Genomic DNA, 22,856 nt, shown 5'->3' on the forward strand with positions numbered 1-22,856 from the left:
TGAGCTCATTGTCCGTGACGAAAACAATGGGGCAATATTGGCTAGCGAGCTTATGTTAGCAGCAGCTAATTAGCAAGCTGGTCGACTCACTCGACTCTCGTCGTCACATGACATTTAGTAGTAGTAGTAGTAGTAGTAGTATGTTTATTTCGGTCTCATAAAAACAAATACAGTAGACAAATATAAAAGGTATAAATACAAAACAAAATAAATCAGAACAAAAACACAACAAGCAAATCAATTTACTTAGCTACGTGAGCTAACGTTAGCCGGTGATATTCACCTCTAAATTATCTGAGCTCACAATGCACAGGGAGTTTAGCCAGGAGGAGGAAAATGGACAATAAATTCAGGATTATGGCGATTATCAAAATATTCAAAATTCTGCACGATTATATAATTGTGGGTGTTTTTCATCGCGATTGACGATACACTGCAAAAACTCAAAATCTTTCCAAGAATATTTGTCTTATTTCTTGTCAAAATGTCTCATTACTAGTCAAAACTAATCTCTTTCCACTTAAAATAAGACTCATCACCTAAAAATGAACTTGTTTTTAGATCATTTTCACTTGTTTCAAACACATTTTCACTTGAAATAAGTAGAAAAATCTGCCAGTGAAAGCAAGTTTTTTGTGCTTGTAATAAGAAAGAAAAACTTGCCCCACTGTCAGATTTTTCTACTTATTTCAAGTAAAAAAGATGCTTGAAAGAAGTAAAAAGTGTCTAGAAAGAAGCTACCTTTTATGTGATTTTACGTATAATGAGATTTGTTTTGACTAGAAATTACATTTTGACTAGAAACAAGACAAATATTCTTGGAAAGATTTAGAGTTTTTGCAGTGTAGTATGGTAAATGGTCCCGTCCCTACCTGCAGCGTGAGGGCGAAGCCGCCGCGGGACGGGCCCAGCTGGGTGGGCGTGGCCACGGGCGTCTCCTCGCCGGCGGCGTTGGTGGTGGTGATGACGGGGACGTCCTGCTGCAGCACGGTGCCGTTGCTGTGCTCGCTGCGCAGCGAGGTCAGCGAGGTACGGAGCGGCGAGCGCACCACCGCCGCCATCCCATAGGGGACGCTCTGACGGACGCCGTAACCATGGCGCATCCCACCGGTGAACTGACCCTGGAAGGTTCCTGCAAATGTCAGAAAAACAGGAATTAAGTGGAATTATTTTACATTTTTACAAAGTCCAGAGTCTGGATCATGGATCGGACCAAACCTCTAAAATGTGTCGACTACACTGCAAAAACTCTAAATCTGACCAAGAATATTTGTCAATTTTTTTCAAAACAAATCTCATTCTACTTAAAATAAGACTCATCACATAAAAAACAGCTTGTTTTTAGACACTTTTTACTTCTTTCAAGCAGATTTTAACTTGAAACAAGAAGAAAAATCTGATAGTGAAGCAAGTTTTTCTTCCTTATTACAAACACAAAACAACTTGCTTTCACTGGCAGATTTTCCTACTTATTTTAATTGAAAATTTGTTTGAAACAAGTGAAAATTATCTTTAAAAAAAGTTAATTTTTAAGTGATGAGTCTTATTTTAAAGCAGAAGTGAGTGGTCCGGTCGTTTTCGCTAATGCTGCGTTCCAGGCAGGCTTTTGAAATCGTAAATTACAGCTTCAAGTCACAACTTACGACTTTGTAGCGTTTCAGGCAACCCACTCGTGTTTTTCCGACCTGTTTTACCGGTGAAAGTCACTATAACGGCCACTCGTAACTTCCGACCGGTGAACTCGTACGAGTTTCCTTGAACGCACCATAACAGTCCTCGACGCTACGTCACCACATTCACGGCGTTCCTTGGCTGCACACACAGCCCTGCATGCCGTTCTCTCTCCTCATTGGATAAAAACTGTAGGATACGATAAATGTTTTCTCTTCGGCTCAGAGCAGAGCAGAGTGACTGACAGACCCGTGTTTCAGTCCAAACACTCTATGTAAGTGATTGCTGTCGGAAGATATAACTATTTAAGACTTATATTAACACAAATATATCACTCACTTCTGCTTTAAGTGGAAAGAGATTAGTTTTGACTAGAAATTAGACATTTTGACAAGAAATAAGACAAATATTCTTGGAAAGATTTTGAGTTTTTGCAGTGTAAAACCAGATCCTGAGACCAGATCAGATCAGGTCGTCTATGTTGTTCAGAACTTTTTAGTCGGATCAGGAAAACTTTGATCCAGAACATCAGGATCATTCTGATCCAACAGTTTGATGGATTCAGGAACAACATGTGATTTAAATTAAATTCAATCTGTATTTATATTGTAATAAATATACATTTATTGATTTATATTGTGCACCTGATTACAAATCATTACAGTGATAAAGAAAGTTAACTTTTGATAAATTCACAAATTAAGAACTTCATTCTGACTACTGGAGAATTAAATGAAATTAGAAGTTTGAAATTGAATTTGAAACACATGGAAAAATATCCTGTAACCCTTTAATTTACAGGCCACAAATTATGTCAAGAAATAGCCAAGAAATAACAATTAACTGCGTCATAATGTCTAGAAATAACAGTCAATTTCATAGTAATGTCGAGAAATATAGTCAAGAAATAACGATTGATTGCGTAGAAATAGCCCAGAAATAACGGACTGGTGGAGAAAAATTCTGGCCTTTCCCAAAGAATCCAAAGCACGAAATCAGACTGATCTAATCCAACTGAGCTTTGAACAACTGGGGTGAAAGTAAAGATGGATTAAATGATCCTGGATGGAAAAACAAGGGAATACATTTCGTTGAATCCTTTCAATGACAATGAAGGCAATCAATCAATTTCAAAAACTGGATAACTTTATTCCAGATTTCTAAAACCTTTTGAACAACTGGAGGCCAGAGGCTGTTTTTAGAAATGCTAACATGCTAACATGTGTCCCTGTCTGTCGTTCACTCCTCCACTTTGGTCCCGACTGAAATACATCTCATCAACCTCCTCCCTACTTACTTACGTTGATGGATTAAATATGACTCGGTGATGCCTTCACTGACCCTCTGACCTTTACAGAACTGTCATGGTGAAGTGTGTCGTCTCTAATGTTCATGGTGCCCAGAGGATGAACTATAAAAAACCAACATCATTTCTGTGTGTGTAGGGCAGCGGTTCTCAAACCTTTTTTACATCAAGGATCCCTAAACTGACACAAACTAGATGTTACCACCCTATAGCGACAGCAGAAACGTTGCTGTTTCGCATTATTCTGGCGAGATCTGAAAAGTCTTCACAACAACAAGCAAGAGAGTGATTATGTACATTCACTGAGCGAATATTATGAAAATAAAATATATATGTGACTTGATCCAGCAAAATGAGTCACAGTGACCCAAATTAAATTGAGATTTTAGTATTAAAAATAATCTTTAAAATGATACCGTCATACATTGAATGGTTTTCAAGATATAGCCATTTGAATTATGGTCTCTCACTGTATTTTTCACATTGAAAACCTGAGAAAATTGTGTTTAAAGGCCGGCGGAGGAATACCTCACTATCTCAACACGTGATTACACGCACCCTATATGGTCCCTTGTTGTCATAGAGACACCATTCAACGACCCTCGGAAAGCAGAGAGTCTAATGATTCAGATGAAGTTTACAGCTCGTCTCCATCATAAACGGTTCAGAAGTTATTATGTTTTGTTGATGTTTTGTAAAACATGTGCATGCGCCGCGTCAATGCTATGTTCAGTTTAGCGTCTGTTCCTATACCACGTGATTACACAGACCCTATACCGTCCCTTGTTGTCCTAAAGGCACCATTCAATGACCCTCGGAAAGCGGAGAATCTCACGATTCAGATGCAGTTTACAGCTCGTATCTATCATAAATGGTTCAGAAGTTATTTCATGTTGTGCTCATCTTTAGAGGGTTAAAGTCAACTTTAATCGTCATTTTCGTGCCTTTTCTCAATTATCTGGACTATGAAACTTTGGGAGATTGTTTTCCAATGTCATTTCTTTGAAATTAGCTAAAAAAAACTTGGAGGATATTTTATTGGTTTTCCACATTATCAGCTGATCAAAAAAAAGAATGTTGCGACTTCCCACTCATTTCTCCAGAGCGGGTCACGTAAGCAGAAACTACCTCAAAACACTGATTTTTCCACTAAAAATGACAGAAATGTTTTTGATGTTTTTTGTTCTCACGGCCGGGAAACTTAAGAGTCATGTGACTTGCACACAAAACAATAGGAAAAAATAGTCAGAAAAAATGCAACAGTCAATTTAATTTTAATTTAATTTAACAATTTAAGAGCGGTTATTGTAAACCCTGTATGTTTTTGCACTTTGGACCAACGTAGCCAAGGTACGTCTTTATATGAGACTGGGTTGGCTCGGTGCAGAATTGAATCATCAATGGTTTGGGACTTTTGGATTCATTAACAGTTAATGTTTGTGGTCCAGAGCGTCTAGAAACGCCCCTGAATATTTGTTCTGAAGACTGTATAACGTTACTTTTTTAGTTTTTGCTTTTTTATGTACGTTCAAATTAATTTTTGGATAAATTTAGAGAAATTTCTTGAAAAAAAAGAGTAATATTTCTTGAAAAAAGTGGTAAAATATTGAGGTTAAAGTTGGGGACTCCCTTGAATCCTGTGAAGGAGCCCAGTTTGAGAACAACTGGTGTAGGGGAACACGCTAAATTAAGATCACGGTACATTGTGTGCATATCGGCCCTTGGAGCTGCAGACTGAGGCGATGCAGTGGGAATAGTTGGCTCCATATAAAACTAATCTTCCTCTTCGTTCCTGCCAGAGGACCGTGGGTATCTTTAGTGTGACAAGTCTCCGTCCCATTACTGCCTCGTCTCAGACTCTCACTCTGGCCTCAGGCTAAATTCTGCCCTGTGTGTGTGTGTGTGTGTGTGTGTGTGACGGCGGTGACGGCCAGACCTCGGCCCGTGAGGCCAGCAGGGCATGGGGCTCAGGGCTATTATTACTACAGCTCGACATCTGCTGCTAACACTCCTCCCCCCCCCACCAGCAGCAGCAGCAGACCGAGCTCCAAGCTGACGACGACGACGACGATGATGATGATGAGTCAGCTGTTACGGAGGGAAACCACCACTATTGTACAAACACGATCGGTTTCATTTGTCCAACTTCTGGCGTTTCCTCTGCAGAGTGAAAACTCTGGAGCTCAGGGAGACTCAGAGGATCCAGAGAGGATGAAGCTCATGTGTCCTCAACATAAACACTCAGCTACAGGACCGTTTCACAGCATTTAGTGTCGCTTCGCTGCAGGACGGACAGATATAGAAGATCAACTCTTCTGTCTGCTGGACTCTTATTTCAGTTTCGTGCTGCTTTATCTTCATAATCACTGCATTTCTGAGGGAAACACTGAAGTTTTCACTGCACAAAGTTGAGCTGAAAACTGCAGGTTCTTTGCAGAATCATGTTTAGTTTACAAAGTATTTTCATGTTTTGCAGATGAAAGTGTTTATAAAGCAGCTACAGTACGATGATGAGTCTCTCTACGTGAGCCGTCAGTATTATATCACAATAAGACAATAAATAATAATATAAAACCCATACGTGATGTTCTGCCGCCTAATATTTACTTTTTGCTTTTGAATCACTTTGACACTGAAAATAAAAAACCAAAGCTTCAAAAATGTGTTAAACCAATAAAATATTTTCCAAATGTTATTATTACTACAACGTTTACACTAAACACGTCGATGTCGGTGTCGTTTAACAGTCGTTGTAACCGACAATTGAGTATTGTGACAGTTTTTATTCTTTGTCTTTGTACTTTTAATCCTCTACATTTAATTTCAGATTCAGATTTTACTGCAGATATTTCTAATAGATTAGACAGATGACCCTACAGTACGCAAAGTTAATTAGTTTAATTAAATAACCAATCAGTCTTAAATGGAGACCATTTGTACACAGCCTAATTAGTACTTTTACTTTCATTACGTTTTACTAACAGTATTTTTGAACTTTTAGACCAAGTAGCAGAGCTGTTACCTACAGCAGACGGGCCTGAGATTACTTAAAGCAGAAGTGAGTGATATATTTGTGTTAATCTAAGTCTTAAATAGTTGTATCTTCCGACAGCAATCACTTCTATAGAGTGTTTGGTCTGAAACACGGGTCTGTCAGTCACTCTGCTCTGAGCCCAGGAGAAAACTTTCCTTGTATCCTACAACCTTTATCCAATGAGGAGAGAGAACGGCATAAAGGGGCAGTCCTCTCTGTGTGTGCAGCCAAGGGATGCGCCTGAATGTGGTGACGTAGGGACGAGGACTGTTATGGTGCGTTCAGGGCAGCCCGTAACTCGTGTTTTTCCGACCTGTGAACTCGTACCAGTTCGATCTGGTACGAGTTCACCGGTCAGAAGTTACGAGTGGCCGTTATAGTGACTTTCACAGGTAAAACAGGTCGGAGAAACACGAGTGGGTTGCCTGGAACGCTACAAAGTCGTAAGTTGTGACTTGAAGCTGTAATTTACGATTTCAAAAGCCTGCCTGGAACGCAGCATTAGCCAAAACGACCGGATCGCTTACTTGTGCTTTAAGTAACAGAGTATTCACAGTACTAGTGCAGCTTCATACAGAGCTACACTGAGTAGAAGTAACTAAGTACTTCCCCTTCTTTAATGTTATGTAATGTTATATTATAAACATCTGAACACATTAAAAAAGCATATTTGTATTTTTATGGATTAAACTTTCCAACAGAGTCAGAGTTGAAACGAGCTCAAGGTCATGAATCTATCAATGATAATGATCCATTGATACTTTTGACTTTAACACATTTTGGATCTTTTGGATTTTGGTAAAGGATCTAAATAATTCCTCCTCTGCTGCTGCTGCTATTTTAATACACACCCACTTTTCTTTTTCTTTTCTTTTTTTACACTGGTGGAAAGTAACTGAGTAAATTCACTCGAGTGCTGCCTCTACTTTTACTCTCCTATGGGCGAAGTTATTTTATATTCAGTCAGAGCCAGAACAGAAGCAACAAGCAGCAGCAGGTTAATGACGTCATCACAATAATTAGATTTAAAACATGTGATGGTAACACATTATAATAAGTACACACTATTGAGCCTTAATAAATACTGAATTTTTCATTTATAACGCATGAATACTCATTAGTATGCAGTTTATTATTTATCAATGATGAGTAAAACATTTCTAACTGTTCATAAACTACATACTAATGAGTATTCATGTGTTATAAGTGACGTGAAGTGAAGCGCTTTAGTTACTTTAAAGGGATAGTTCAACATTTTGTCATATTGGCCCATTGCCATAATCCCTATAGTCATAGCAGTAGGTTCGTTACCTTTAATTGTCAGTGCAAGCTATTTTTTGAACGGCGGAGCAGAGCCGTGAGCTGCTCAGAGCTACACTACGGAGGCTCATTATGGGATTTCTTGGTTTCCCTCATCAGACTCATCAAATACACAATCCAACAACTCCACAACGCTCTGGTGGACAAGTTGTGAGCTGCACATTCACCACGCTGCATCAGTGGTTTTGCATGAATTTCCCTCTAAAACAACTCTGTCTGGTAACGTTGTGTTATTATCTCATAGCGTGGTGAATGTGCAGCTCACAACTTGTCCACCAGAGCGTTGTGGAGTTGTTGGATTGTGTATTTGATGAGTTTGATGATGAGGGAAACAAAGAAATCCCATAATGAGCCTCCGTAGCGTAGCTCTGAGCAGCTCACGGCTCTGCTCCGCCGTTCTAAAAATAGCTTGCACCGACAATTAAAGGTAACAAACCTACAACTGCTATACTATAGGGATTATGGCAATGGGAACAATTTGCTCGGTCCTTTTGTCCTCACCTCCATCAGCGTACGTCTCCGTCCCGTATCCGTCCTGCAGCCCGTTGTTCCACGTGCCTTCGTACTTGGCGCCGCTGCCGACGCTGATCCTGATGCCGTATCGTCCCTTGAAGCCGTGCGTCCACTCCCCTTTGTAAATCCAGTGTCCTTTGGTTTCCACTCCCAGGCCGTGGCGCTTGCCCTGGGACCAGTAGCCCTCGAAGGTGTTGCCGCTGGGCCACGTGTACACGCCCACCACCTCGAAGCCGTAGTTCCACGAGCCGGAGAACTCTCCCTGGCCCTTGGGCCCCGTGCAGATGCCATGGCCGTGGGCCTTGCCCCCCTCCCAGCCGCCGCAGTACGCTCCCCCGTCGTCGAACTCGAAGCGACCGCCGCTCATGCTCCTGGACGGCCACCGGACTCACCTCAGAGAGAAAAGGTCTTGTTCCTGTTCCAGTTCCTGTTGTTGTTGTTGTTACCCGGGTGAAGGCTGCAGCTCGGTCAGTCCGACCTCACCTTCAGCCAGAGATGGACAGAGTACTCCACCCCACTACTTGAGTAAGAGTACAAATACTACTAGTCAAAATTTACTCCGTTACAAGTAAAAGTATCTCAGTCCACATGTTACTCAAGTAAGAGTAAAAAAGTACTTGCTTTTAAAGGTACTTAAATATCCAAAAGTACATGCTTTTAGATGTACTTTAAGTCAAAGTCAGAGTAAGAGTAAATGTCTTATTCTTCACATCAATGAATGACTCTAATAGTTTCTAAATGAATGTAAGGAGCTTTTAACTCTTGTTAGTGAGAATGAACTCTTTGAAAGCAGCTGCACTGATGTGCTGCTTTTAGGGGTTAGGGTTTCCTTCTCTGACAAACACAGCTTGTGTCCAAACAGGATTTTAGAAATTAACTCGAGTAAAAGTAAAAATATTTGTCTTGGAAATGTATTCAAGTAAGAGTAATAAGTACCAAAGAAATCTAATACTCAAGTAAAGTACAAATCCTCTGGATATGTACTTAAGTACAGTACTCAAGTAAATTTACTCCATGACTGTCCACCGCTGCCTCCAGCTGACGTCCAACCAACTGGCCTGAGGCTCGCTGCTGCTGCTGCTGCTGCTGCTCTGGGACTTCTTGGTCTCGAAGAGGTCTAATCAGCGTGTCCATGAAGCTCCACTTCACTGAAACTTGACTTTTTTATACTTTTTAAACACTTTTTTTTTCTTGTTTTTACTTGATAATAAACTCCTCGGATTTGTCGGTTTCTCTCGTGAATGATCTCCTCTCCGCTTTGTTCCAATTTCCGGTTTATTTCTTTATTTAAATCCAATTGGTTCTGTCTTGTCTTCTCTTGTCTTGTCTTTGTCTTGTGTTGTCTTGAGGAGCCGGGGGTCTTACATGGCTTGTTCCCCTCTCCCCCTGTCCCTGCCACCCAGCTCTCTCCCGACGGCCGCCGCTGCTGCTGGTGGAAATAGTTGAGCAGGACCTAACAAGGCGACCAACCCACACTGAGCCGTCCAAAAATACAACCCAATCCTCATCCGGCTGCTGCTGCTGCTGCTGCAAGGAGCCATGCCTCCTCCGCCACCTCAGACCCCCGGTTACAGCAACACTCAGGAGTCGGATCTCTCAGGGTTTAACACTGCACACACACACACACACACACACACACACACACACACACACACACACACACACACACACACACACACACACACACACACACACACACACACACACACACACACTTAATGCAGTTTGAACACACACAAAGCCTACACACAGTCCCTCTCTCTCTTAAGTTTGATGGAAGAGACATCAGCAAGTAGATAAATCTCTGTAATTCCACCTTCGTGTCCCTGTGTGATCCTCGTACATCTGAACATTGCAAAAACTCAAAATCTTACCAAGAATATTTGTCTTATTTCTAGGTAAAATGTCATTTCTAGTCAAAACAAATCTAATTATAGCCTACTAAAATAAGACTCATCACATTAAAAAGCAGTTTGTTTTTAGACACTTTTTACTTCTTTCAAGCAGATTTTCACTTGAAATAAGTAGAAAAATCTGACAGTGGAGCAAGTTTTTCTTTCTTACAACAAGCACAAAAAATTTGCTTTCACTGGCAGATTTTTCTACTTATTTCAAATGAAAATTTGTTTGAAACAAATGAAAATGATCTGAAAACATGTTAATTTTTAGGTGAAGAGTCTTATTTTAAAGCAGATATCAGCTTCACGGCCGTTTCGGCTAATGCTGCGTTCAAGGCAGGCTTTTGAAACCGTAAGTTACAGCTTCAAGTCACAACTACGACTTGGTAGCGTTCCAGGTAACCCGTAGCTCGTGTTTTTACCATCCTGTTGTCTGTGAAAGTTCCCTATAACGGCCACTCGTTACTTCCGACCCGTGAACTCGTACCAGATCGAACTGGTATGACTTCACAGGAAGGAAAAACACAAAGTACGAGTTTCTTTGAACGCACCATGAGTTAGCAGCCCCCGCCCTTGTCAGGCATCAATTGGTCCTCGTGCTACGTCACCACATTCACGCGCATCCCTTGGCTGCACACACAGCCCTTCATGCCGTTCTCTCTCCTCATTGGATAACACTTGTATCCCACAAGGAAAATTTTCTCCTCGGGTTACAGCAGAGCAGAGTGACGGAGAGACTCGTGTTTAGGCTGAAATACTTCATGTAAGTGATTGCTGACGGAAAATAGGACTATTTAGGACTTATATTAACAAAAACATTCCACTGATATCTGCTTTAAGTGGAAAGAGATTAGTTTTGACTAGAAATGAGACATTTTGACAAGAATAAGGACAAATATTCTTGGAGAGATTTTGAGTTTTTACAGTGAAGACATGGGACCAGGAGGATGTTTCAACAACACTGTGTGTGTCTTTATTAACAGAATATATGTACGACGCCTTTATGTATCTAACATGGTGTATATTTATACTGCTTCACCTTTAAAGTTGAATATTTCCTCAATAGGATAAAAGTTAAGACTTGGAGTTGATGAATAAATATAATCTATATAATCACATATCTGCTCATAATCTCTTTTTCATTCTAAACAGTGGAGATTAATGGGGAAACTCCAGTGTTTTCCTGTTTTACACTCTTTTCACTCCCTCTGCTGGAAAATGTTGGGAGCTGCACCCAAAGCTGCTTTAGTTTCCTCTTGTGTTAAAACTTCTGGATCAACCAGTGATGGAAGAGGAAGTTAAAATATCCACAGTGATTTCTTTGTGAATAAAATTATTACATTTTATCTGTATGGTTTATGAAATGTATTTTTAATGGCAATGGTAACTTATGGTTAATTACTGTACAATGTACTTCCTCCAATTCTTTGTTTGTCCTTTAATTGTCATAAACTTTGTGTCTGAAATAAAGAATTATATTATTATCAGAAGACTAAAGCGTATTTAGAGAAGCCTCCTATTATTATGAAAGTTGTGTACAGACTATAATGCATATTGGGGGTTTTTTTTCTGGAATTTAAATAAAACGATGAAAGGGTGTTTTATTTTGTGAAAGTAACATTAACCGGAAGTAACCGGAAGTGCGTTGATCAAACGGCTAGCTTGAGTAGCACCAAAGCTGATTTCATTTTAGCTCTAAACTCTGTAAATATATCACTTTATCAACATTTCAAACATTTTTAGGCGAGAAAGTAGCCGTTTAGATCAGCAGTGTGTCGTTAATTTGTCTAAATACCAGCTCGGACGAATTTGGCGCTACTCAAGCTAGCCGTTGTGACCAACGCACTTCCGGTTACTTTCACAAAATAAAACACCCGTTGCCCTTTACATACAGAAAACCATGACGATAGAATTTGTGCTTTTACTTTGAAATAGGAAGCTAACCTACCCTCGATGTAGCTAGCTTGAACCAAAATAAACCGTCTTTGCTTGAACCCTTTTGACCGATCTCGTCCCGTTACCGGCATTTGACCGCTTCTAGTGTCACCAGCAGCATCCCGTTCGTGTTGATTAGCAGCTAGCTCGTCCTGTTCAACATCGATTGGCACCACTGTCCTCGGGTGTTTGGGGTTGGGTGGAGATTGAAAAAAATCTGAAATTCTCTTTTGAGACATTTTTATGTAGCCTAAGCCTACACACTCAGCTAAATTCGTTGTTGTTGTTCTGTCTGGCTGTGACATGACGTGAGTGGATGCTATGCGCGGGCTAAATCACAATCTTGTCAAGACGAATCTGATTGGAAAATATGCATAAATACGTTTTTTTTTATTATTATTAAAATGACCCCTATATTCAGCCTTCATCTCAAATATGGCTTACAATGTTGTGGAACAGAAACAGCAACCACAAATATTTATTTTATAATTATTTATAAGCTATAATTTTATTGTCATTGCAATTTTTCAACTTTCTCCACCAGGGGGTGCTGCAGCCCCTGCCACACCCCCACTTCCGGCGCCTCTGTGGAATGGTCCTCAAAATGTCAGGACAGGACACATCTGTTAGAACAGAACACACCTGTTAGAATGCACCTGAGACCAAGAGAATCTCTGTAGAACCATAAACACCTCACTGCTCTTTGTATCAGTCGCTGTAGCGACTAGAACCAGGTCATGACCAGGTCAGACTTCTTAATAGGATTAGTTGTGGTAATAATAATAATTGAGGTCCTCTTGGGTGGGGTGGAAATAGGCACTGCCTCATCGATGGCATCCTCCCACGGGACAGTCAGCTCAACAATGAAAACATGCCGGCAGGATTTGGACCAGAGGACCAGGTCTGGTCGCAGGTTGGTTGCTGCAATTTTGGATGAGAAAGTCCCACTGTCCCCCAATCCCGGGCTGTGCTCAATGGACCAGATTCCGGGGGAGATGACTTGGTCCGCCGTTTCTGCCCTTCCCAGACGAACGTTTTCTGTGGGAAGGTAGACTAGGCGTTTAGAAGCATGGCATTGGTGGATACTAGAGATGCGTGGTTTGCGGACACAACCGCGGAGTCCGCGGATAAACCGCGGGTCGGGCGGGTGACATGGCGAAAAAAATATATTTTAATTAGATTCGGGCGGGTGGCGGTTGAACCAATTAGGAAAAATATATACATAGTTAAATATTGTTACCCACATACGAAAAACGAGCAGCACTCTTTGAAACAGTCAAATTTTCATCAGGCACTGCAGTAATTGCCCACCGGTGTCTGTGCATGAGAGATGGCAACACCTTATTCATTTTGTGAGGAACACACTCCTGATCTGAGGGCATTGGCAACAGTCAACACTTTCTTCATGGAAATGACAATACAGTGGAAACAGCTTATAGTGATCACGGATAGGCTATAATAGCCTAATCAAACGCTTATATCAAAAGGCTTGGGACGGAATCATTTCTATACAAATGCTGTTTAAATAATTCGTTATAGTGATGAAGAAATCCGCTTATAGTATTCAGTTTTGGTCATTTTATGGATGAAAGCATGCGCAAAAACAATTTCAAAACTACGTGCATCATATTCATTTTATTTTCGGCGGTGTCCCTTTGACGTGCACTGCTGCAGCAGCCTGCACATGTTGCTGCGCTGTGTTGTGCTGTGTGCGTCACCTGGCTGCTGAGCCACATGGCTGTCAGTGCGGCGCAACTCATTATCACTGGCTGTTTGTGTTGTCTGTCAAAACGTGGATGAATGAAACCTATCGACTTTATATCAACCGCGGACGTCAGGAATAGATTTTCGGCTTTTGGCTCGTTCCGTTCATCTCCGCATAGCGCTCTGTTCCCGTTATAGAGAGAGAGAGAGAGAGAGAGAGAGAGAGAGGCGCGCTCTGCATGACAGCAGCGCGCGGTAGAAGTGAAACTCATCAGGCCAGACCCCCCTCATCCATATTAGATGTTGGCCTACAACAACGGGCGGATGGCGGGCGGGTGTGGTTTTGAAAAAACGTTGGTTCGGGTGGATGGCGGGTGGATGACGACTTTTGTGATGCGGTTGCGGATGAAACAATTGCCTATCCGCGCATCTCTAGTGGATACCCTCTTGTTTTCAAGTTCGGCAGCCAAACACTTTAGAACTTGGTTGTGGCGCCAGGTGTATCTTCCTTGACTCAGGCTGGTTTTGCAACCCACCAAGATGTGTTTGAAGGTTGCTGAGCCTGCACATTGGAGACAGGCTGGGTCTTCTCCATACCAGAGATGAAGGTTGGTTGGAGAAGGCAGGACATCATATGTGGCTCTGATGATGAAACTCAGCCTGTTAGACTCCATGCTCCACAACTCGTTCCAGGTGATTCCCCTCCTCTCCACACCCTCCCACTTCATCCAGCGGCCTTGCTGAGCTTGGGAGACTGCTTTGGCACACCTAGCTGCTTCCTCCTGGTGGCGCACTTCCTCCACTACCATGTGCTGCCGTTCGGTTGGAGTAGCCTTTTGCCATGTGGGTGTTGTTGCTTCCAAATCAAGGCCCCCTCTGCCATGTTGGACGTGCCCCACTATATCTCATTGTCTGAGGGTGGTCTTTGCAACTTCGACTGCTGCAGATGGCTTCCATTTCCTCCCCGTTGCTAGGGTTGGAGCAGCACCTCTGACGAATGGATCTCGGGATTCTATGAGGGTCATTTCCAGCCTTGTTTTGGTACATTTGTCCTCCTCCACCAGGCTTGAGATTGGTAGGGAGAGGGCTCCGTTGCCATACAGGCCAATGCTACTAAGGCATCTTGGCAGTTCAAGCCACCTCCTCACCTGTGCATTCACCAGTCTCTCTAGTCGATTGGCGTGGGATAGAGGGTGACCTCATAAACGGAGATTGGCCACATAAGACGGGGCAGCAGTCCAAACTGAAAGCACCACAGCTTTAGTTTCCCCGGGAGAGCAGTGTAGTTAATCTGCTTGAGGCCCGTGATGGTATCCTGCCTGAGTTGTTCCACCTGCTTCGTGTCTTTAAATTCTCCAGCCACCCATCGCGATGCGCGAATGATGAGCTCCATTGCCATGGTAAACGCCAGTGGGGAGATAGTGCCGCCATTATGCCCGTCTCCAGGTCTCCTGCCTTCTGCACTGAGGTGTCAACAAAGTTGTTCTTCTGCAGGAATACTGAGAGCCTCTGGGCCACAACACTGAAGAATATCTTTCCTTCCACATTCAGAAGACTGATCTGGCGGAATTGGTCGATGGTTGAGGAATTCTTCTCTTTAGGAATCAGGATCCCTCCTGCCCTTCGCCATGACTTTGGTATGATTCCTTTCTCCCATGCCACTTTCATCAGCTTCCAGAGGTACTTCAAGATGCCTGGCGTGTTCTTATAAAGCCTATATGGAATGCCGTTGGGCCCAGGGGCTGAGGCTGTTCTTGCCCGCTTCACTGTGCTCTCAACTTCGCTCCATGTAGGGGGCCTTGTTTCCATCTGGTGCTCAGGTGGTTGGATTGGTGGCATGTCATCCGGAATGCTGACTGGCACATGCCTCTGTTTGTCTGAGTAGGTCTTCCTCAGGTGCTCCTCTAGTTCCCTTATGGGTGCTTTGAGGGTCCCAGTTTTCTCCTTGACAAAGAGGTCTTTAGCGAATTTGTAGGGATCTCTGTAGAAGGCAGTCCTCGTTTGTTCCTTCTTCTTAAGCATGTTGCTTTCTCAAGCATTCTGCACGTCGCAGTGTTGCCAGACGCTGCTTGATGTCACCCTGCAGTGCTTCAAGTCCTTTTCTTTCCCTTTCTGTTGCCTTCTTCCACTGTTTCCTCAGGCACCTTCTTTCCTTCACCAGTCTCTGAATCTCCTGCTGCCTCTTGGACTTCAGATGGGCTGATGACTCCTTCTGTGTCCTCTGCTTCTGCCTTTTCACCCCAAACCTCTCTGCTCCATAGCTGTAGATCACATCTCCAATCCTGTCCAGCTTTGTTCCCACGCACCCCTTCAGACCTTCTAAGAGATGGACAAGGTCTGTGTCCGTGGATTCCCATTCCTGTTTCTGGCAGGATTCAGGCCACAATATCTGAGGCTTACGTCCATCCATCTTCCTCTCTACTGCAGTCTGTGGCTGAGTGAGCTCTGGACCCAAGTCCGTTGGTGGATCGGTGCTTGGTTGGGCTTGGTCTGGGGTTCTGATGTGCACTGTGAACTGTGGTGAGTGTCCTGACACTGGGCTCCACTCGACTGATTTGCCCTGCCTTTGAGGAAGTAGTGGTCAATGCAAGGCCCCTTGCTTTGCTCTCTCAAGCACCTTTTCCTACCCTGATGGATCATATCCCCTTTTCTGAAGTTTTCTTCTTCCAGCCACAGATGCAGCTTTGTAACTTGTGTCCTGCCAGTGCTGTTGCTCCTTCAACTTCCATGCTGATCATTTCATTCATTGTTGTTTCCATTGCAAGGTCCGTAGCCGCGTGGTCCGCCGATGAGTCTTCTTCCACCCCTGCTCTCGCAGACTCAAGGGGTATTTTTCCTTTGGAACTTTTCGTAGCAAATAGTTGGATCCAAGTCACTGTATGGTGAAAGGCTCCTGCCAGCATGGGTAGCTGGCCAGATCTTTCCCAGGTTGTCATCTGCCTTGTCTCTAGAATAGAATAAGTACTTTATTGTCATTCAAATACACAGTGTGCACAGAACGAAATTTCGTTTCACTGACTCTTGGCATAAAAACAGAAAAATATGTATATATACTGTATATAAATATAAATAAATTAAAAACAGACAAGTAAGGTCGGTCAGCTATTGTTATTTTGTTATTATTAGTGGTGGTGGAAATGCTGGGCGAGCCGACCAGCGTTTCCTTACTTTCGGTTTCGTGGTGAGTCATGAGAATAACGCCGCCGAATCTCCGTTTATGGTGGGAACTACGACGGTATGTGATCATCTTCGAACTTCTGACTTTAATTCTTGATGAATGAAAACATGAGTCTGTCTTGCACCAGTCAAAGAATTTCACGGTGCGGAGGCTCATAAATGTAGTGTGAAAACACTTTGCTTTTCCAAAACTCCTCATTGTCCCTTTAACACAATACACCCTCTGCTGGGGTTGGCCCACCACAGGCTGATCAGACCTGGGCGTGTGTCGCACGGTGGCACCTCATGGTCACTTGGCAGCCCATGTTGTCAGCACCAGGTCAGAACTGGGTCAGAACCAAGGCTCTGATGGTTTCACGCTGCTTCTTCCTTCTTCTCTGGTGAATCAGGAACTCATCACTTCTCTAAATGACCCTCAAGTGAAGAGTCCTTCCTCCAAATACCTCTCTCTCTCTCTTCTTGAAGAATTGAGCGAAGCAGGCATCCCAAAATACATAGTAAGAATCCTGTTTTATTGGTATGCACACAAAACAACAACACAAATGTTACCAACTACAATAATTACGATTAACATCAGAGCCTCATTGTAACAGAATGATAAGGTTAACAGGTAAACTAAAAAACAATTCATTTCACTTTGTGCTCATCTCAAAACATGATGAAAAGTGTTTTCTGTATTTGATCAGAGACGATGGAAACTTCACACCAGTGCAGCGTCTCTTATCAAACAGCTGTAAACTAATATCTGTCACATCAGACTTCCTGTCCATGTCATTGTTGGAGTTTCAGTTCGTTTTTCCTATAAATGACATCATCAAGCTGAAGCCAAAGTCTCATTGTTTCTGTGTTTTGAGGCTCATGTTGTCCACCATGCTGCAGTCTGAGCACTAGATGGCGCCAGAGGGGCTCTAATGTTATTTTAGATCCAGGAAGAGACGAGAAGCTGCTGCATCAACTGTGATGCTTCTGTTTTGACACATAGTTCATAATGAGTCAGAAAAACACCGTTAAACAGAGTTTTAATCTAGAAATCATGTAGAAGAGATCTGATAATACTTTGCACTCAGCAAAGTAACACTGGAATGATACAAGTAGATGATGGAGCAGTATTTCATGTTCAGTCAGATTCAGCTGTGGCTCTTAATCTCACCATACAGAACAAAATAACACTGGAATGATACAAGCAACAGGTTCAGTTGTGTAATGTGAGGTTATGTAACATGAATTAACTAATCCTAATTAAAAACATTTCTGCACATCAAAGCAAAAAGACTTCAACATTTTACAAACTGAGAATTTAACTGGTACTTCTTATCGTTTGTTGATCAACAGCAACTTTTACCAGAAATATAACAAAACACAATAAAACACACAAAACACACACTTTGTTCCCATGATTCACCCATGATAAACCCAGACAGTGTCTGATTTACTGAGAGTCTGTGTGAGTGAGTGTGGAGTAGATCTGGTCCTGGTCCCTGGAGGCTGGATCCAGGCTCTGGTAGGTGGAGTCTTCACATGTGGAAGCTGGAGACACGTTCACATAGTCGATGCACTGAAGGAAAAGGAAACAACAACTTTATTGACCTGATGGGCGGCTGTGGCTCAGGAGGTAGACCAGGTCGTCCATTAACCGACCAGAAGGTCTGTGGTTTGATTCCCGCTCCCCCAGTCAGCATGTCGAAATGTCCTTGGGCAAGACACTGAACCTACACTTCAATGTATCATTGGATGTATAAATGTGTGTGAATGATTGGCCCCACACTGACGAAGACTGACTGTCGAAACCGCTCTGTGGTAGCTGCCTGTACCAGTGAGGCAATAAAGACATCAGAAAGACACTGAGTGTTGCTGGCTTCTTGTTCTTTTTAAATTGTTTCCTAGCGAGCACCTCCTGACTGCTTCGTTTTCTTTTTGAGTGTGTGCACTCTTCCTTTTTTGAATGATTGGCCCCCCAAGCCTGAATGTGACGATACAGTGTAAAGCGCTTTGAGTGGTCCAAGTGACTAGAAAAGTGCTATATAAGTGCAAGACCATTTACCATTTACCATGGTGTGGAAGCAGAAGTTGTGGGTTTTTGGCATTTGAATCGTCTTGTCATGCACACAGAGAAGTGACATCGTGGTTTGTGATGATGCCACCACAGAAATACTCAGGAAAACTCATTGACTAGTGACTAGAAAATACTGATTAGTGGAGCTTAATGTGAAGAGGAAGTCAACAACATGTAGATCAGTTTGACCTGTTTGTTTAGCTGAGCATCATTTCATGTATTTGTCTTGTCAGAGACGGTAAAGTCACAGTGAGAGTCAACAGAGACATTCTAGAGGAAGTCACCTCCATGTTGGTGTGGTCCGTGTTTCCTCTCCACCTTGAACCTGTGGAACAGATTTCATGTTTTCATTGTTCACATTAGTTTTCATTGAAAGATGCAGAGACAGTTGGAAGGTAACTCACCACAACAGTCCTTCATCTTCTGGTTGTAGAGCAGCAGCAGAACAACAACAGCCAACAGGACGACCACAACCAGCACAGAGACACACACAACCACAACCAGGAAGTAACCTGGACCAGAGGAGGAGGAGGAGGAGGAGGAGGAGGAGAAAAGATGGAAACTCTTCTCAGTACAGGAAACACAGTCGACTAACTCTATGAACATGAAACTCACCTGGACCTTCAGGAGACTTCTCAGTCTGACTGGTGGTGACAGAGGCTGATGAAGAGGCGGAGCTTCCTGCAGTTTGTGGTGAAGCTGCTGGTGGGAGAGATGTGGACAAAGGTGTTGGAGTCAGGTTTGGTCCTGAAGGTGTTGGAGTCAGGTTTGGTCCTGAAGGTTTTGGAGTCAGGTTTGGTCCTGGAGGTGTTGGAGTCAGGTTTGGTCCTGGAGGTGTTGGAGTCAGGTTTGGTCTTGGAGGTTTTGGAGTCAGGTTTGGTCCTGGAGGTGTTGGAGTCAGGTTTGGTCTTGGAGGTGTTGGAGTCAGGTTTGGTCTTGGAGGTTTTGGAGTCAGGTTTGGTCCTGGAGGTGTTGGAGTCAGGTTTGGTCCTGGAGGTGTTGGAGTCAGGTTTGGTCTTGGAGGTTTTGGAGTCAGGTTTGGTCCTGGAGGTGTTGGAGTCAGGTTTGGTCTTGGAGGTGTTGGAGTCAGGTTTGGTCTTGGAGGTTTTGGAGCTGTGAACAAACCATCAGACAGTCAGATCAATACATCCTGGTGACCAGCTGCTTCATTAACATTCACATTAAACTGTGTCAGCATGTGACTAACTGCTTCTTCTACTGAGTCTTTATGTTCACACTCATGAAAATCAGCAGCACAAACTTTTTAACACGTCAGGTATTTAGAAACAGACGAAGCTGTGGAGACACATGAAGGAACATCTCAAAGACTTTCAGGAGAAACTCACCTTTAGTGACTTTGAGGTTAAAGTCTACATATCCATCTGAAATAAAACTTTCTTCCAAACCACACCTGTACCGACCTGAGTCAGACTTGATCAGGTCTGTGATGCTCACATACAGAGTGTTTCTTCCTATCAAACTTCTGTCATATTCAATCCTGTATCTGCCGCTCTGATAGTTGTCTTCTTTTGTTTCAATGAGCTTGTCGTCTCCTTCACATTTGTTCCTACAGAAGAGCTTCTTCTCCCCATGAAACCTAAATGAACATTTAACTGTGATGTTTTCTCCTACAGTTCCTGTATAGAGCTGCTCTGCATCAGTGAGTCCAGTGTTTCCATCCTGCAGCCCTGTAGAAAACAAGAACATTCAGTTCATATTCACTGATGATAATTATTCTGCTTCACAGTCACAGTGGGAGCTTCTCACTTTCACCACAGTCACAGTTTGAATCTGGTTCAGAAGCTTCAGCTTTTAATTAAAGTTGATGATGTGAGAAACTTGTAATAAGACAATAAACTGAGTTTGTTAGATTAGATGAACATTGAACATGTTTGTTACATTTGATCAGTCACACAGAAACTAACCAACACAGTTTCCTGTGTTGTGACCACAAGTGTCTCAGTTGGCGGCTGAATAAAAACAGAAACAAGACAAAGGTATAAACGGACAAAACAAAGTCTTCTGTGTTTATGTTTTCTAGAAACCTGCCTTGGGACTGCAGCTGAAATTTAGCAGTTGTGCTAAGTCCGGCACATTTACACTGATGCTTAATGCGTCAGTGTTGATGAATGTGCACTGTCCCAATTCAATAAATAAAGAAATGATATGAAAATGAGGAACACGTAGAACACACAGAAACAAACATGAAGGACAGAGAAGAATAAACTGAGTCCACTGTTAAACTGAGGCCTGATGAGAATCTGACTGATGAACGACAGAAAACAGAGAGAGAGTGAACTCACAGAGAAAGAGGCAGATCAGAGTGTGATGGACTTTCATGTCGGAGGCTCTGATGGTTTCACGCTGCTTCTTCCTTCTTCTCTGGTGAATCAGGAACTCATCACTTCTCTAAATGACCCTCAGAAAAGAGAAGAGTCCTTCCTCCAAACACCACTCCCTCTTCTTATCTCCTTCCTCTCATCAAGTATTGTGTTTGTTTTTATTATGCAGAGGTCCCGTTTTACTTAATTCTGTAAGTTGATCTTATTTTTTCTCAAGAAAAGTGGCAGCCCCTAAGTTAAAATATGTGCAAACAGGGGAGACGGCCAGGGGACTGTGTTGGAGGAAGTGTGGTGAACAGCTAGCGGACCATTTTCATATATTCTGGAGCTGCCCAGCTATTCAGCCATATTGGCAAAAGATCACGCAAGTACTACAAAACATTTTTGGTGATGAAATTAATAGCTCTTTTTCTACAATCTACCTGGGTAATATTGCACCCCATATATTGGGGCGAGACAAATATCTTTTAAAAATACTATTAGCAGCTAGTAAGAAAACCGTAACTCGAAACTGGCTGCAGACCACACCTCCAGCAGAGTCAGACTGGATCAATATTGTGACTAATATCCAAAATATGGAAAGGATGACCTTTTCGTTAAATCTACAGACTGATAAATATTTGCACTATTGGGAAAAGTGGATTGTGTACATGTCCAAAAGAGACGCTCATTGAACCATCATTGTATTTGTAACTCCACCAGTATAGCGTATGAATGAATGTATTTTATAGGTGACCAACTGTTTGTTCTATGTTTTTCTATATGTTGTCTATGTTCCTTTTATAAAAATAAAGTACAAAAAAAAGAAAAGAAAAGTGGCAGCCCCGACACGACATATTAAAAACATCAAGTGTAAACCATCACACTGTGAATGTTACCCTGACGTCATCTGACTGCTAATCTAGATGATGATGTCAACACTCACCAGCCCCTCACCACAACCATGGCAAGCAGATTTAACATTTAAAAGCTTAAAGGTTTGCCTATAAGGAATTAACATCGTAGATATCAACAACGTCTTTCTGACTAGTCGTAATTGCAATTTGAATAGTTGGATTTTTCATTCAAGATATCCCTAACGTAATTGTGACTAGTGGAAAGGACATATAGAGATATCTGTAATTCAGTTTTTGACTGTAGGCACAACTGAATTACAGATGAATTCAAGATATCTGTAATTACATTCTGACTAGGCGGAATGAAAGTTGCAGATATCTCTAATCAAAATTCAGTTCAAGATATCTATAACTTGACAATAGATATCTACAATTAATTTATGATTATTCCTTATTCCAATTTGAGATATCTACAACATCATTTTGACTGTTATAATTCCAGTTACAGATAACTACAGTGTCATTTCACCTAGTCAAATCTTGAAAAGGGACATGTAGATATCTTTAATTGAGGTGAATTAAAGATATCTTTAACTTAACGACTAGTCAGAATTAAATTGGAGATATCTCAAACTGGAATTACTACTATTCATAATTCAGTTACAGATATCTGTAATTCAAATAGTGGATATCTGCAACTGAATTGTAGATATCTGTGATGACAAACCCCATACACATGAACGGTTAAAGTGACGTCATTTGTCCTAGGAAGAATGTAGTTGTGGATCTGAAATGTTCTTACTGACGAGGCAAAACTGAATTACAACAACACACATCCAGTCTGGTTTTTAAATGTTGAAATGGCTTCACATATTATGTGTGTGTGTGTGTGTGTGTGTGTGTGTGTGTGTGTGTGTGTGTGTGTGTCTCACCTCTGGATCTTGCTTGATTACACTGACACCTGCTGGCTGAGTCTGGTATTACACCTGTGTTTACCTGGCAGCCTGTTGCATCAAGCTGGGACCAACAGCTGCACAATGATAATGTTACCAACTACAATAATTAGG

The 22,856-nt window shown here is 42.2% G+C and overlaps 1 protein-coding gene across 2 annotated transcripts in view; it reads right to left on the bottom strand.

Moving 5' to 3' along the window:
- The window catches only part of jph2 (junctophilin 2), a 40,007-nt gene extending 31,311 nt beyond the window's left edge, over positions 1 to 8,696 (bottom strand). For both annotated transcript variants that reach the window (XM_083975292.1, XM_083975291.1), the window contains exons 1-2: positions 7,833 to 8,696; positions 873 to 1,132 (exon numbers count right to left, since the gene is read on the bottom strand). In XM_083975292.1, the coding sequence (XP_083831418.1) occupies positions 873 to 1,132; positions 7,833 to 8,211 (639 nt within the window). In that variant the 5' untranslated portion in view covers positions 8,212 to 8,696. The remainder of the gene's footprint in view (positions 1 to 872; positions 1,133 to 7,832) is intronic.
- Between the last annotated feature and the right edge of the window lie 14,160 nt (positions 8,697 to 22,856).

This window comes from Trachurus trachurus (assembly GCF_905171665.1).
Source record: "Trachurus trachurus genome assembly, chromosome: 7".
NCBI lineage: Eukaryota > Metazoa > Chordata > Actinopteri > Carangiformes > Carangidae > Trachurus > Trachurus trachurus.